This window comes from Zalophus californianus, chromosome 5 (assembly GCF_009762305.2).
Source record: "Zalophus californianus isolate mZalCal1 chromosome 5, mZalCal1.pri.v2, whole genome shotgun sequence".
NCBI lineage: Eukaryota > Metazoa > Chordata > Mammalia > Carnivora > Otariidae > Zalophus > Zalophus californianus.
The window spans coordinates 59,948,530-59,962,247 of record NC_045599.1 but is presented as its reverse complement, the minus strand read 5'-3'; the positions used below and the strand labels follow the sequence as shown (position 1 = coordinate 59,962,247).

General features: G+C 37.4%; 1 protein-coding gene across 1 annotated transcript in view; it reads left to right on the top strand.

Annotated features, from left to right (window-relative positions):
* The window catches only part of HOMER1 (homer scaffold protein 1), a 128,651-nt gene extending 120,335 nt beyond the window's left edge, over nt 1–8,316 (top strand). Inside the window, exon 9 of the mRNA XM_027606829.2 lies at nt 5,375–8,316. Within this exon, the coding sequence (XP_027462630.1) occupies nt 5,375–5,563 (189 nt within the window). The 3' untranslated portion in view covers nt 5,564–8,316. The remainder of the gene's footprint in view (nt 1–5,374) is intronic.
* Nucleotides 8,317–13,718: the final 5,402 nt, after the last annotated feature.

The following is a 13,718-nucleotide window of genomic DNA, read 5'->3' as shown; positions in this document are numbered from 1 at the left end:
GCTGAGCCTGGAATCTGACGCAGGGCTCAGTCTCATGCCCTGGGATCATGACCTGAGCCGAAACCAAGAGTCAGGTGCTTAACTGACTGCACCACCCAGGCGCCCCAGTTTGTTAGTTTTTAATGATAGTTGACTTTGAACTATTACATATTCAATAATTAGAAGCTTATTCTGCTTTTCTCTTTTCCTTTTTTTCCTCCTATTTTTTAGTTGCATTATTTCTACCTTGTCAGAATAAGTAACATTTGGCGGGGGAGGGCTCCAGGCTGGCTCAGTTAAGCATCTGACTCCTGGTTTTGGCTCACATCGTGACCTCAGGGTCATGGGGTCCAGCTCTGCATAGGGCTCCACACTCAGCTCGCGGAGTCTGCTTGAGACTCTTTCCCCCTCTGCTCCTCCCCCTGCTCTTGCTCTCACTCTCATTCTCTCTCTCTCTCAAATAAATAAATAAAATATTTTAAAAAAGAAAAGAGTAGCATTTTTATATTATTTTTTAACCATTGTCCACCTTTGTTTAATCTTTGATATATATTACCTATAGTACATGGTTACCATCAGTCCTTTCTCTGAAGTTTCCACAGTAATCTGTTGGTTGGATGAAGCTTATCCTTTAGTAGATGGTTCCGGAAGAGCTCGTGGGTTTAAGTTGTTTTTTAAAAGACTTAGTACTTAGGTGACAGGTAGATATAAAATCCTTGGTTCATAATCTTTGAGTTTCTTGAAAATGCCACTCCATTATTACCTTTTTTTATGTTGCTTTTCTTTAAGATTTATTTATTTTAGAGAGAGAGCATTAACGGGAAGGGGCAGAGGAGACAGGGAGAGAAGCATTTTCCCCGCTAAGCACGGAGCCCGATGCGGGACTTGGCCCCAGGACCCCGAGATCATGACCTGAGCCGAAATCAGGAGTCGGACACTTAACCAACTGAGCCACCCAGGCGTCCCTTATACTGCTTTTGAGAAATCTATTCCAGTCTAGTTCGCTGGCCTTGGAAGTTTGGTCCTGTGTGTGCGCCTTGAGGATTTTTCCTTTATTTTCAAAATCTAAGAGTTTTACTAAGATATTTCTCAGAATTGATTTCACTGAGGGTCACTTTTCTCAGGTACTTGGTGGGCCCTTTTAATGTGTAGATTTAGGTCTTCCTTTATTTCCAGGAAGTTTTCTAGTATAAAAGTTTTAAATATTAGGTTTGTCCTGTTGGAGTGTTTTCTTCGTAAGGAGCTCCAGTGATATGTAGTTAGATGGTCTTCCCTTCTATTTCAACCCCTTTCTCTCTGACCATTTCCCCTACTTTATCTCACTTGCGTTCCCTGGGATATTTAAAAATAATAATTGAGTAAAACCTAATTTTATTTAAATTTATTTTTTATTTTATAATTCAGTCTCTTTCTGATATAATTTTACCTTTTTCTTCTATTTCTATAAGGGCTTAATCACTCCTGGTTTTTTAGTTTTTGGCTCATTTCTGTTTTTAGTGTTTGATATCTGTCTCAGGCTCTATTTTGAATGCGTGTTCGACAATATTTAAAGTTCATTTACCTATTTTTTTTTTAGTACTCTGTACAGCCAATGTGGGGCTCGAACTCACAACCCTGAGAGCAAGAGTCACACTGTCTTCTGACTGAGCCCAAGCCAGGTTCCCAATTTGACAATATTTAATTCAGAGTGGAGGCTTCTGTTTTCTTGTGCTTCATAGCTGGTTTGGGGGGGGGGGGATCTTTTATTTTCAATCACTAAAGTCTCTAGAGTTTCATTTTCTGTTTTCATCTTATGATAGTTTACGTAGATGGAGATAGCTCACACCTTTGTATTTTGTGGATTGAGTGGCTTAACAGATTCTCAGTTCAAAATCACCCTCTTTTTGGGAGATAGTGGGGGAGGGGCTCTGTGTCCTTCAGTGTTTGAGTTTTCTCTTTGTCTTAGAAGATTGTAAGTTTCCCTGTGTTGCTTCTTCCCCCTTTACCGTAGTATTCCGGCAGGCTCCTTTGTTTTTCTTCTTTCTGCCAATTTCTCCTCAGAAGTGTTGCCTTTCCAAGATTGCCTCCTGTCCCGTGTACACTAGTAAGTCCCTTCCTTGTAGTCCACTCTGGTCTACCAGGACTTTGTTTATTTGATTATTTTTCCAGTATTTAGACACTTCCAGCAGTCTGTCTTAGGGTTATTAGAGTTCAGTCTTAAGCCTTTGGTTTTCTTCTTGCCTCTGCTCTACTTGCCCCATGACCCTGCCTTGCCCTCTGCAAAGGGTTAGAGAGAGAGCTTGGGAAATGTCTTTGCTGGAAATTGAAGTTTGATGTGTTTTATTTCTTCTAGTTATTTGAAGTCGTGGAATTTGTGTGGTGTTATTCTTATTATTGATTTATATAGTTTGGGAGGATGGTTGAGAGATCTCAGCATACAGAGTCACCATTACCTTGGCGTCCCGGAAGTGATTACTTTTTTTGTTGCTGGCATCCTGACTCTAGAATGCATGCTGCATTAAAACAAGAACCGTCTTTGTTTATTTTCTGCTCTGTCTCCTTTGCTAGTACATAGAAGATGCTTGGTAAATAATTGTTGAATGTTTCTTCTTCAAAATTTGCGTGTGTGTCTTTTGCCCATTTTTCTCTTGAATTACTAATTCTTTTGATGATTTATATGTCCTGTTACATATGAAGGTTGATGATCTAATAGGGCACTATATCTTGCTTGTAACGGCTTAACATGTGAATCAGATGTCAAAGACAATTTTTCTGTAACTTTTATTTAGATTAAAAATGCAGGATTTAAACTTACAGAAAATGAGCCTGATCTGGTCCCATTGATGATGGTAATGTGTAAACTTTTTTTAATCACTCTAGTGTTGAGGCTCCATATCTAACAAACACAGAGCATGACCTTCTACCCACTAAGATTTTATACTTGCAATTATTGCCCTTAGCACTCTAAAGGGAGTTAGCTTCTGGCCTCCATTGCTTTATCAGGACTGAACCAGGTCTCTGGATGCGTCTGGCACATGCTTACATGTCAGTGAAGGAGAAGAGGAAACTAGTAGCACACAAGTGGTTAGAAGCAGAAGAATGTGTTAGGAGGGAGAAGGAGAGGCTTGGAAAATGTGGACATAAGGCCGACTACTAGGAAGTTCCCACCTGCCAGGGCTTCCGTTGCCTTGTGTTGGCCTGTGTGCACCAGGTTGGCCAGTCTTGCTCTAGGATTATATTCTCTGCCTCAGAATAGACCAGCACTGTCAGCACTGTATTGGATCCCTTTTGTTATCTGACTCCTAAAATTCCTCCAATCAGAGGAATGGCTGAGAGTATGACACTCTGTCTAGAGAGAACAAAGCGATTTTAATAGCTGAGGAAATTTGGTGTTTTGCATGCTTCCATTGAAAATGTTTGCATGTTTCATTGATTGGCAAGGAGAACAAGGAAGCCTTTCATTTTAAGGAAGGCTTCAGAGGGCATACTGGCTGGTGCCTGGTGAAATGGGTATTTTCTAGTGAATGCCATTTGGTCTATTTTTGTAGTTGGAAACATGCTACTCTTAAGCTTATTGTTGAAGCAGGCAAGAGAGCATGCTGTGCAATCATGAGTGGAATTTTTACATTTGATCCCGGGGGCTGTTTTCTCCCTCCTAGTTTGGAGCTTCCATGAATGTGGCTTCTGAATTTATAAGCATTTTATTGGTTTCAGATCCTGTTTTCCGTTTATTTATCTTCACTTTGTGGATTATTCAGAGGGAAGAGATTAGAAACGTACCTGGGAAACATCCAACACTAAATGCCTTAATATTAGATTGGGATTTCTTAAATTCCTCATTTATTACTCATTAGAGCTGCTGTATTCCTTTCTAGTATTTTCCCAGGTTCTTGCGACTCCTCCATGGCATTCTTGCTGAAGCCTTACTCTTAGTTATTTCTCTCAAAGCAAGTGAACATTTCTTTATGTTCAGAATCCTAGATCAGGGTTACTTTCTTAGATGTATTCAAGCCAATTTCCCAATTGTTTTTCTCAGAAGTTTACAGTTTTTACAGGTGTTGTAAGAAAAATAAATTTTGGAAAAAAGTACCCATAATCCTAACAACAGCAGTTCTTTCCTATTTGTACAGTAATTTACAGTGTTTGTCCCCATGAATACCAGTGTTTGCCCGTTTGCACTGTGTGCTTCATATTTGGGGTTTTTTCTCATTTAACAACCAGATTGTCTTTCAAAAATTAAAAAAAAAAAATGTGTTCCACCATCCTTTAGACTTGATAGAATTTTTTACGGGATTTGCATTTAAACCGTGTATTAACACTTGAAACATAATATTTTCTGAGGCTGATTCATATTGTATTACTACCACCAAAATGTTGTCGTTGTCCCATATAATTGACATAGGTGAATGTAATTTGTGTCAATCATTTAATTCCTCTCAGAGGTAAAAATGAGCTTTCCAGAAAGGATATATAACTTTCAACTGATTGCTTATCTGAATACCTTGTTTAAAGTGTCATAAAGTGTTTAAAGTTTCTGCTCTTTTTCTCAATTTGAATTTTTAACCGAAATTAAAACTCTGGGTCATTAGATCATTTCATTTTTTTAGAATTACTTATTATTATATTTGTCATGTTTAGAAACATTTTTAGAACAATAATAACTTCTAATTAAGTATGCTAGACTTGATTCTGTTTTTTTAAAAAAATAATTACTTTTGTCATGAACTTTGACTTGCCTTTTGTCATTTTTTTTCTTTTCTTTCCATGATTTGCAGTATGTTGGAACTGTCAGCTGTATAATTCTCTTATATGTATGCTTATTGTAGATCTTGACTGTAGTTTTTAGCCATTGAGCTACTTCCCCTGCTACAAGCACTCATTTGGATGGTGAGGCAAAACAAAGAATAGTAATTAACATATTCAGAGGGTCCTAATACCTCGTGTTAGCTGTTGTCTTCTCACGGGTCTTTCTCCAGAATTGCCAGTAAGGAGGAAAAAGTATTCTCTTTTTCTCTGCCTGCTTTCAGCTGAGATTGCTCCCAGTTAGTTGTGCATTAGGGAAAAAAGAGGCGGGCCGAAATTGAATTGAGATGTAGCTAATCCACAAAATGGATCTTTAATCCTCTTTGGTATTTGAAATGCCCAGAGTGTTGCCTGGCAGGAAGTAAGCATTCAGGAAGTTTCTGTTGGGTTTGATAGATGGATTCATGAACAAGCCTGTCTCGAAAACCACATGGATTTCTCAGAGGGCAGAATTCTAAAAATCTCCATAAAATGTGTTAACTTGAGATTCAGAAGCTCATCCTCCTGCATGTCAAACTGCATTAACTAACCACGATATTAGTAATAACAAAAGTTGTATCGTTTTCTAAGTCGTGAACTGACATGTGTATATATCACACTTTTGTTTCTAAAGGAAGTAGAGATTCGGAACAAAGACCTGGAGGGACAGCTGTCTGACTTAGAGCAACGTCTGGAGAAAAGTCAGAATGAACAAGAAGCTTTTCGCAATAACCTGAAGACACTCTTAGAAATTCTTGATGGAAAAATATTTGAACTAACAGAATTACGAGACAACTTGGCCAAGCTACTAGAATGCAGCTAAGGAAAGTTAAATTTCAGTGCCAGTTGATTAAAAAATACACTGTCTCTCTTCATAGGACTGTTTGGGCTCTGCATCAAGATCGCACATAAAATTTGAATATCACTCCTCCTCCAGGAGGATGATCTTTTGAAAATTGGAATTGTATATTTCAGTGTAAATTTTAGAATTCAGCTCGTAGCTAGTTGGGGAAAAAAGAGATGAAAAACTTGAACTACAAATTACCTCCATGTATATTATTGGCCATAGTTAACTAGAAAGTTATAAATAGACACTTAATGCAATCTTTTTTTTTTTTCTGATATTAGCCAATGGGAGAATTAACAATGTCTGGGTCACATCCCTTTTTTGTGTTCAACACAGTGAAGGTTATCTGCTTTTTAAATTAATTTATTTATGATATCTAAAGCTGTGTTTTGTGCAAAAACTTAGTGATGAAAGCCCTGTCTTCTGTTGTAATCTGAATAATTTCTCAGGATATTTTTGCACTGCTGAGAAGCAGCGCCATTACCGATTAATTCTTGCCAGGAGTGAGAGAGAGCTGCATCTCCAATTGAAACATACTCACTAGACCTGGGTGTATAGAGTTCTTCCCTTTTTTTATACCGGAAGACATTTCACTCGGTGACCACTCTGGTACACTCTGGTGTTCTTGAATCTTGTCTGCTGTATAGTTTACTTTTCCATATTGATTCCATGTATTTATGAGAAGATATCGTCTCCCATTTTATTACACATTTTAAAGCCAACTAACGAAGGCAGCTGAGTCCCTCAGAAATTTTTCTTTTTAAATTTCTAATAAATTTGACACACAGTACTGAAATACAGCAGCCCGTCCTCGACGGTCTGGCCTAGCAATGTTAAGTATATTTACAGAATATGCAGTTACATTTATTTATATATTTTGCAAGAAATCTTTTCTGAATGATCAATGCATTTCAATTTACAACTAATAATGGTTATTGGGGAACTGTTTATTATAGATCATTTTAAGGTGTATAGCAATTTTAAAGGGGATCCATTTCCATCAAACAGCCAATCAGAGGACTATTGGGATTGGAGCCGTGTACTCTGTCTGGGTCTTTACATCAACCACATCTCTAGTCAAACCTCACAAGGCAATATCCTGAACTGTTAACTAGGTGTTTCAAACAGGAATTCAATTCAATAGGCTCTTCTCAATGAACAAGTTTTAATGTTGTTTTGATGTAATTTTAAAAGACTTTTAGCAAACATGCATTTCTTTATATATTTCTTTTAAGAAGCTATTTTAAAAGTAAGCCAAGTGCTGTCTAGTCTGCTTATGGAGTTAGGGATTGCATCAGAGTCCATATATTCTCGCTGTACAATGCCTGTGATGTTGAGGAGGGTTCTTTTTTAAAGTGTATGCTTGAGCACCTGACTCTGTGGAGTCTGCAAATGCACTGACTTTGTTTGTACCCCAAAACGATGGAATTGTTAAGTACAAAATTAAGCTAATGAATCAATTTGTAACCATTTTTTCACTCACAAACAGCAACTCAACACTAGACAATTTTGTTTTATATATGTGTGTGTATGTATGTAAATACATACATCTTAATTTATATTAGAGTGAAAAATAAATGGTTTGTTTCTAAAGTTAGTTTCTAAAGTGAGTTTTCAGGTGTCTCTGAAAAGTTTCTATCAGACACTTAATCATCTATGTGTATTCTATGTGCTATGACATCATGTAAGTTACCTCCATCTATTTTAGGATCTTTTCCTCACCTATTTATTATAGGGAGGGTAATTTAGGTACACAAGCTCAGAGCTGAGATATTTCTCTGATAATTCAGGTAATAAAATTTATTTGATTGATGGAATTTTGAAGTAGATGTGATTTTATCCCTCAGTTTCTGAGTAACAAAGAACACCAGATTTTAATTTAAATAGGGGATTTAACACTAGGGATCAGGGAATTTAGTTACGAAGAGTTAAAAATTAAAAAAAAAACAACAGTGTAAGCTGTTGAAATGGTAAGTGAATTATTTTAATGATGTAATAAGATATTTTTAAATTTTGACATCGTTGTCATTTAATGGGAAAATAACTCACCAAAATGTCTCCACTTGAATTGTATTGATAGGTGAGACGTGTGTAATTCAATATATACATATACCCGTACGTATATACAGAAAATTATTTTTAATATTTTCCTACTGATAAATTTAAAATTGGAAATTTTGTGAGTTTTTTCCTCATCCAGTAGGGCCTAATTTTTTTCTTTTTTTAGTGATTTAACAATTTGAGGGCTGCACCTTTAAATTCCCAGAGTGTCATTAGACGTGTACAGTATATGGGATAAGGGTGGACACAAGTGCACATATAAATAAAATCTTAAGACTATTTTAAATATTCATTTATAGTAGAGTATCTAGAAATCATCACCTACAAGTCATAATTAGGTTGTGTGTCTACTGTAGTTTTCTCCACTTCTGTATTATATAAATAAAAGTTTGCCTATTAAAATCTGATTTTTCCCAGAGACAAGTATTATATAATGTATCTATATTTACATCCAACTGTGGTAATATATTTATCAGAAAATGATGCTGGGGACTGTAGCCTGAACATGTGGACTTGAAGTGACACAGACAAGGAGAGCAGAGACCGACCCCATTGTGTATAAGATATTCTCTGATAATTATGAATTCTTGTACAAAAAACAACTGAAAAAAAAAAAAGGAAAAACAAAAATACAGTTTTTATTTTGAAATACACTTGTTGTTCTCTGGAGAATGTACTTTATCTTTTTTTCCTTCGGTCTTTTCCAGATACTTTTGAAAAAGCATTTAAGTGACGGCAGCATTGCTTAACTTTTACAGGTGCTACTGGATTTCGCATTAGTGTGTTCTGTTGTGAAATCCTGACTTTGACATAAAAGGTTTTATACGTATTTCCCTGCCTGGAAAATTAGTTTTTGTTTCTCCTCTCTCTCCTTCTCTCCGCCTTTCTCTCTCTCTCTCTCTTTTTCCTCCCTTTCTTTCTGCAGATTAAAAACCGTGCATGAAGTTGCATCCCACCTTGTCCCTCTAGAAGAACTTCAGCAGCGTCAGAATGTAAAGTTTTGCTGTCATTGAACTGCTGGAAAGCAGTTAAAGGAAAAGCTTGCAGGGTTTTTTCAAGTGGAAATAAAAGGGGCGCTCAAAATTAAAACCACCACCTTTGAAAACTCATTTTCTTGCCCCGTTCAAGTGGACGGTCTTGTGTCACTCGTGCCCTTCCGTGGTTTCGTTTCACTGCGGAGTGTGCAGCTCAGCTACTCTCCTCCTGCAGACCTGATCTGTCTGTTCTGGAATATGAGGCAGGCTGCAGGGAAAATTGGTTGGGTGACAGTGTTGTGTTGACTTTTTTAAGAAATCCTGTTGTTTATTTGGTATCACATGATTTTACCATTCCTGATAGTCTGTGCTTGAAGTCATGAAATAGTCTTCATTGCATTTTTGTCTTCTGTACATTTGGCATTCGTGAGGCAAATTAATTTATGGATAATCTAAAGAAAACTTTCAGGTAAGAAGTTAAGAATGACACATTTAAAAAATTTTTTTCGAGTAGGATACTGTGCTCTAATGAGAAGATAATTTTCATGTGAGAGAATATTTTTTAAATAACTAGAAAAGGATCATGTTGGAAAGGAAACAGCTGAATCGTTCACCTGATTTTTAATTGAGAAAGTGCATTTTTTTCCAATGTAAAATTGGACCTTAAATTTTGATGACAGGTTTTTTTTTAATGGGAAACTGATATATATCAACATCACAGAAACACAAGCATCATTAATGAATTAAAGAAATGGTTTTTGGTTAGTAAAATAGCTAACAATTTTATCCAAGGAAAAAAACTCAAAAACTCAGCACCATACTGCCTACTGATTTCTGCTTAGTACACTAGATAGAAAAGAAACACTTTATTTTTACCCAAAACAGGTGACCCAGGAAGAGAAATTGCATCTGGACTAGAATAGGGAAAAGGCCACAAGGTCCCAGTAGATTTCCAGTCAATTCTCTGACCTCCTTAGGGTCCCTCCTGTCCTTTGCATGAAAGGACACATGCCGGTGATGGCAAGAGCCAATCTGGAGGAGAAGAGGGTATTTTTTTGTGGAAGCAGGGCCAGCAAAGAGTGGGTACATGCTCATGTCAGTCTTTATCGAAGGCACTTCAGGCTAGCCAAAGACACCTGTTGCTATCCACTAAACAAGTTGGGATTGCCTTAGTGAATTTTAAAGGTTTTCAGGAGATCTTGTCATTTTGTCTTGTCAGGATTTATGACCTAATATAAGACACCTGACATTTGGAACTCACCATTCTGTGGAATTCTGACCTATTTTTGCCAGTTACTTTCACATCAGATCTACCCAGGGATAGAAATGTTATTCTGCTTTCTCCTAATAACACCAAACTAAGATGATAATGAGTGCCTAACAGATACAAAACTCAGCCCATTTCTGTACCACAGGAAAACATCTTTTGTGGGTATTTTTTTCTATCAACATTCATGGTTTTGTCTTGTTAGCTGTGTTTTATTAACTGTGTTATTATATAGGCATCTCTAGAAGTCCTAGCTGTATGACTCACGTATAGGACTTGATTGTTACACCTTAAATGGAATGTTTGTTTCATGAAACATGGCCAGAGAGCAGACCCATTTGGAGGAAATGCTTTCTCAACAACTTCAGTATGAAATGGAACAGAAAGGAGTGTTTGTTGAATCTGTGCTATGTGACAGGCAGTGTACTAACTGACATTTCATTTCTATGTATAGGGGCCCTTGCAGGGGTGTTCCTTTGGAAGGGGGCTGAGGGAAAGGAATGGAAGAGGTCAAATGGTTGCACCTGCTCTGTTGCCACAGCATCAGTCTGGTCATCCAGTACACCAGTCAAAAGGTGGAGATCTTGCTCATGTATCTGGTACAGTTTTTCCCTCCAGCTTGACTGCCTTGCTTCTAGAATTATCTCTGTTAGGGTACTTCTTAACTATCTATTTTATATTTACTCTTCTTGAACTTCTTCCTTCAGCCTCCTTTCGTGTTTATGATGCTTGTTATCGTTCAGTTGCAAATCGTACTTTGCAGGTCATATTTATGCAATGTATTTTAGTCCCAATTTTTTTTGAACTCACAAACTTCAGATAATCCAAGGACAGTGGGTTTCTTACACAGAGTTCCAGTCAATAACATTTAAGTAGGAAATTATTTATAAAGGCCTTGGGAAGACCATTCATCTCTTAAATTCCCGAGTGAAATAAGCTGTAAACCTGTAAAACTAGTCCCCCAGGACTAAACCGTAGTTGAGCAGGATGTGGGTTTTGCAGTCAGCGTTGAGTGACTTTGTGGTCCACTGTGGCTCCATAGAAGGTAAAGCCTCTCCACGTTGATCACGTCATTAGATCAGCTGCAGAAGTATCTCATGGCCTGATCTTTAGATAGGCGATACCCCTCTTCTGGGTGGAATCATACAATATTTGTCTTTTTGTGTCTGGCTTATTTCTCTTAGCATAATGTTTTCAAGGTTTATCTGTATTGCAGCATATATCAGAATTTCATTCCTTTTCAATGCTGAATGATATTCCATCGTATGGATGTACCACATTTTATTTATCAGTTCATTTGTTGATGGACTCCAGAGTCATTTCTCCCTTTTGGCAGTTGTGAATAATTTTTCAATGATCCTTCATGGACAGGTATTTTATGGGCCCTGCTTTCATTTATTTGAGGATATACCCACGAGTGGAATTGCTGGATCATATGGTAATTTTATGTTTAACTTTTTGAGGAAGGATTGGGTTTCAATTGGGTTAATTTAAAAGAGCAGAATGCCATCTCACTAGGAATCCAGTTGTGGGGCCAGTGTTTTGTTAACAGACCTGTAAGCGATCCAAGGGCATCTAATAGATCTTAGGCCTTTTACTCTCTTACCTAAAATATTTATTGAGCACAAGCCATGTCCCAGATGCCATTTTGCAATAGAGACCGGAGAGCGAAGCTTATAATCTAGTTTGGGTACAGATGGTTACTTCACAGTACATAAATGCTATCCTAGAAGAGGACGCTAGAATGAGGGAGCCCAAAGGGAAGAGGAGTTTTCAAGTCTTTCCCAGAAGAGTGAAGAGCTTGCTGGCTGAAGAAGGGGTGAAATTTCAGAGAATTGTGGAGAGTGTGTCATGTGCAAGGGTCCGGGGGGATGAAAGCATTGAGACATTTAGAAAATCAGGGTGGGTGAGTGCACTGAAACATAGGATATTAGGGAAGAGTATAGCAAAAGATGGCGATAGAGAAGTAGGCAAAGGGTAGATCAATAAAGTCTTGTTAAGTCATATGGAAGATTTGGGTTTTATTCTGAAGGGAATGCAGAGATAGTGAAGTTTTTGTTCAGGAGTGACTTAATAAAAAGTGTGTTCTGTAAGTCTAGTAGTTATGCAAATCATGGTAGTCTCTCTTAAAAAGGCTGCCTTATGGCAGTGACACTGGAAATGGAGAAAATGGAATGGATTCAGAGGGTATTTAGGGGGTAGAATCAGTAGGACTTCTTGGCTAATGTAGATGGCAAGGAAAAGAATGCAGGATAATGCCTAGATCCCTTGAGCTGGCCAGCCAGATGAACGATCTCATTTACTGAGAGTGAATCCAAGATGGGAAAGGGCTTAGTTTGGGTGTAGGTGAGGAAGAAGGACAAAACAAGATGAAGGAGGGAGGAGTTAATTTTTAAGTTTTGAGTTTAAGGTGCCTCTGGAATAGGCAAATGGAGATGTGAGCTAGATGGAGCTTAGGAGAAAAATGGGAGCTGGAGATCGATATTTGGGAGTTGTCAGCATATGTAATGGAAATGGAAGGCATGAGAATGAGAACACAAGATGAAAATGTCACTTTGGGTCAGGTGCAGCACCGAAGTATGTGAAAGAGATGGAACGGCCACGAGGGATGAGTGGAAAGCTGAAGAGTAGGGACTCCCGGAAGCCTAGAAGAGTTTCAAAAAGCCAGATTCCACACAACACAAATAAATCTACAAATGAACTCATGTCTTAAGGCATTGATATTCAAACTGTGTTGAGACCTTTTGTCAAGGTATAGTTTTAAAATATATTTTAACTGGAAAAATTAAAAATCAATCTCAAATTTATGTTGCTTTCTAACATTTTAAACCATTAAAATCCAGCAAACGTGAGTTCCAGGTAAAGCGTTTTTGTACAGATGCCACAAATAGGCCATGTCTGGTAAACTGAGGAGCATCTTGTTATTTCAAGGTGAGTTGTTAAAGAACTCCATTTCTTACTGTGAATTAGGACTTTCTCAATCCTTTGAGACGGAACCACGAAATACAGAAATCGGGTCTTCTACACAAGCTAAGTTCTGTCTTCCAGAAACCCAGTCTCAAATGTTTGTTGTTTCTGAAAATAACTTCACTCTTCTTACTGACTTATTGATGAAATTAAATGTCACATACCATCCTTTCTGTTAATGTGTTGGTTTTCCGTGTAGCTGTCATTTCTAGAAGGTTGCAGGGCCACAGATAAAAGGAGGTTGACACTTTCCTAGCAGAACTTGGCTTATTTTTCTGTGGCTCACCTGCCTCTCCACAAAGTCAAGTTCTAGGGGCTTAAATGTATTTCCTGTATCTTTTTAAATGTATTATTTTGATACTTGACCCATCACTAGGACCAGGTGATTTTGTGTTGGCATTACTGTGGGAAGTTTAGAGAGTTAACATTTATGTGATCTTAAATGATCTTTACTCTTTTTCGTATTGATTCGTAAATAACTGTATACAAATTATCTCTGGTAGAAATGATCTTGAGCAATGACAACAACAACAAAAATACTCTTTGTATTTGGTTTTAGACTGCTGTATGGTATTTGATTTTTATTTCTCGTTTAAGTTAAAATTAGCTTGAATTCCTTGAGTAGACACAACGTGCACTACTTAGGCAACAAATTAGAACATGTTAAACATTCCAGGAAGAAAAGAGGAGCTACTGGTTTTCAAATTTGGCACCAAATAACCCATAAAATTTGCAAATCACTTGTGAATTGTCAAATAAACTCTTTTAAACCACTTTTGTTCATATTTTTCTATTTAGTGATTAAGCTTGGTCTCATTTAGCAGAGCCTTTATTTTAGAGTATACTGTGTGCACTGAAATCC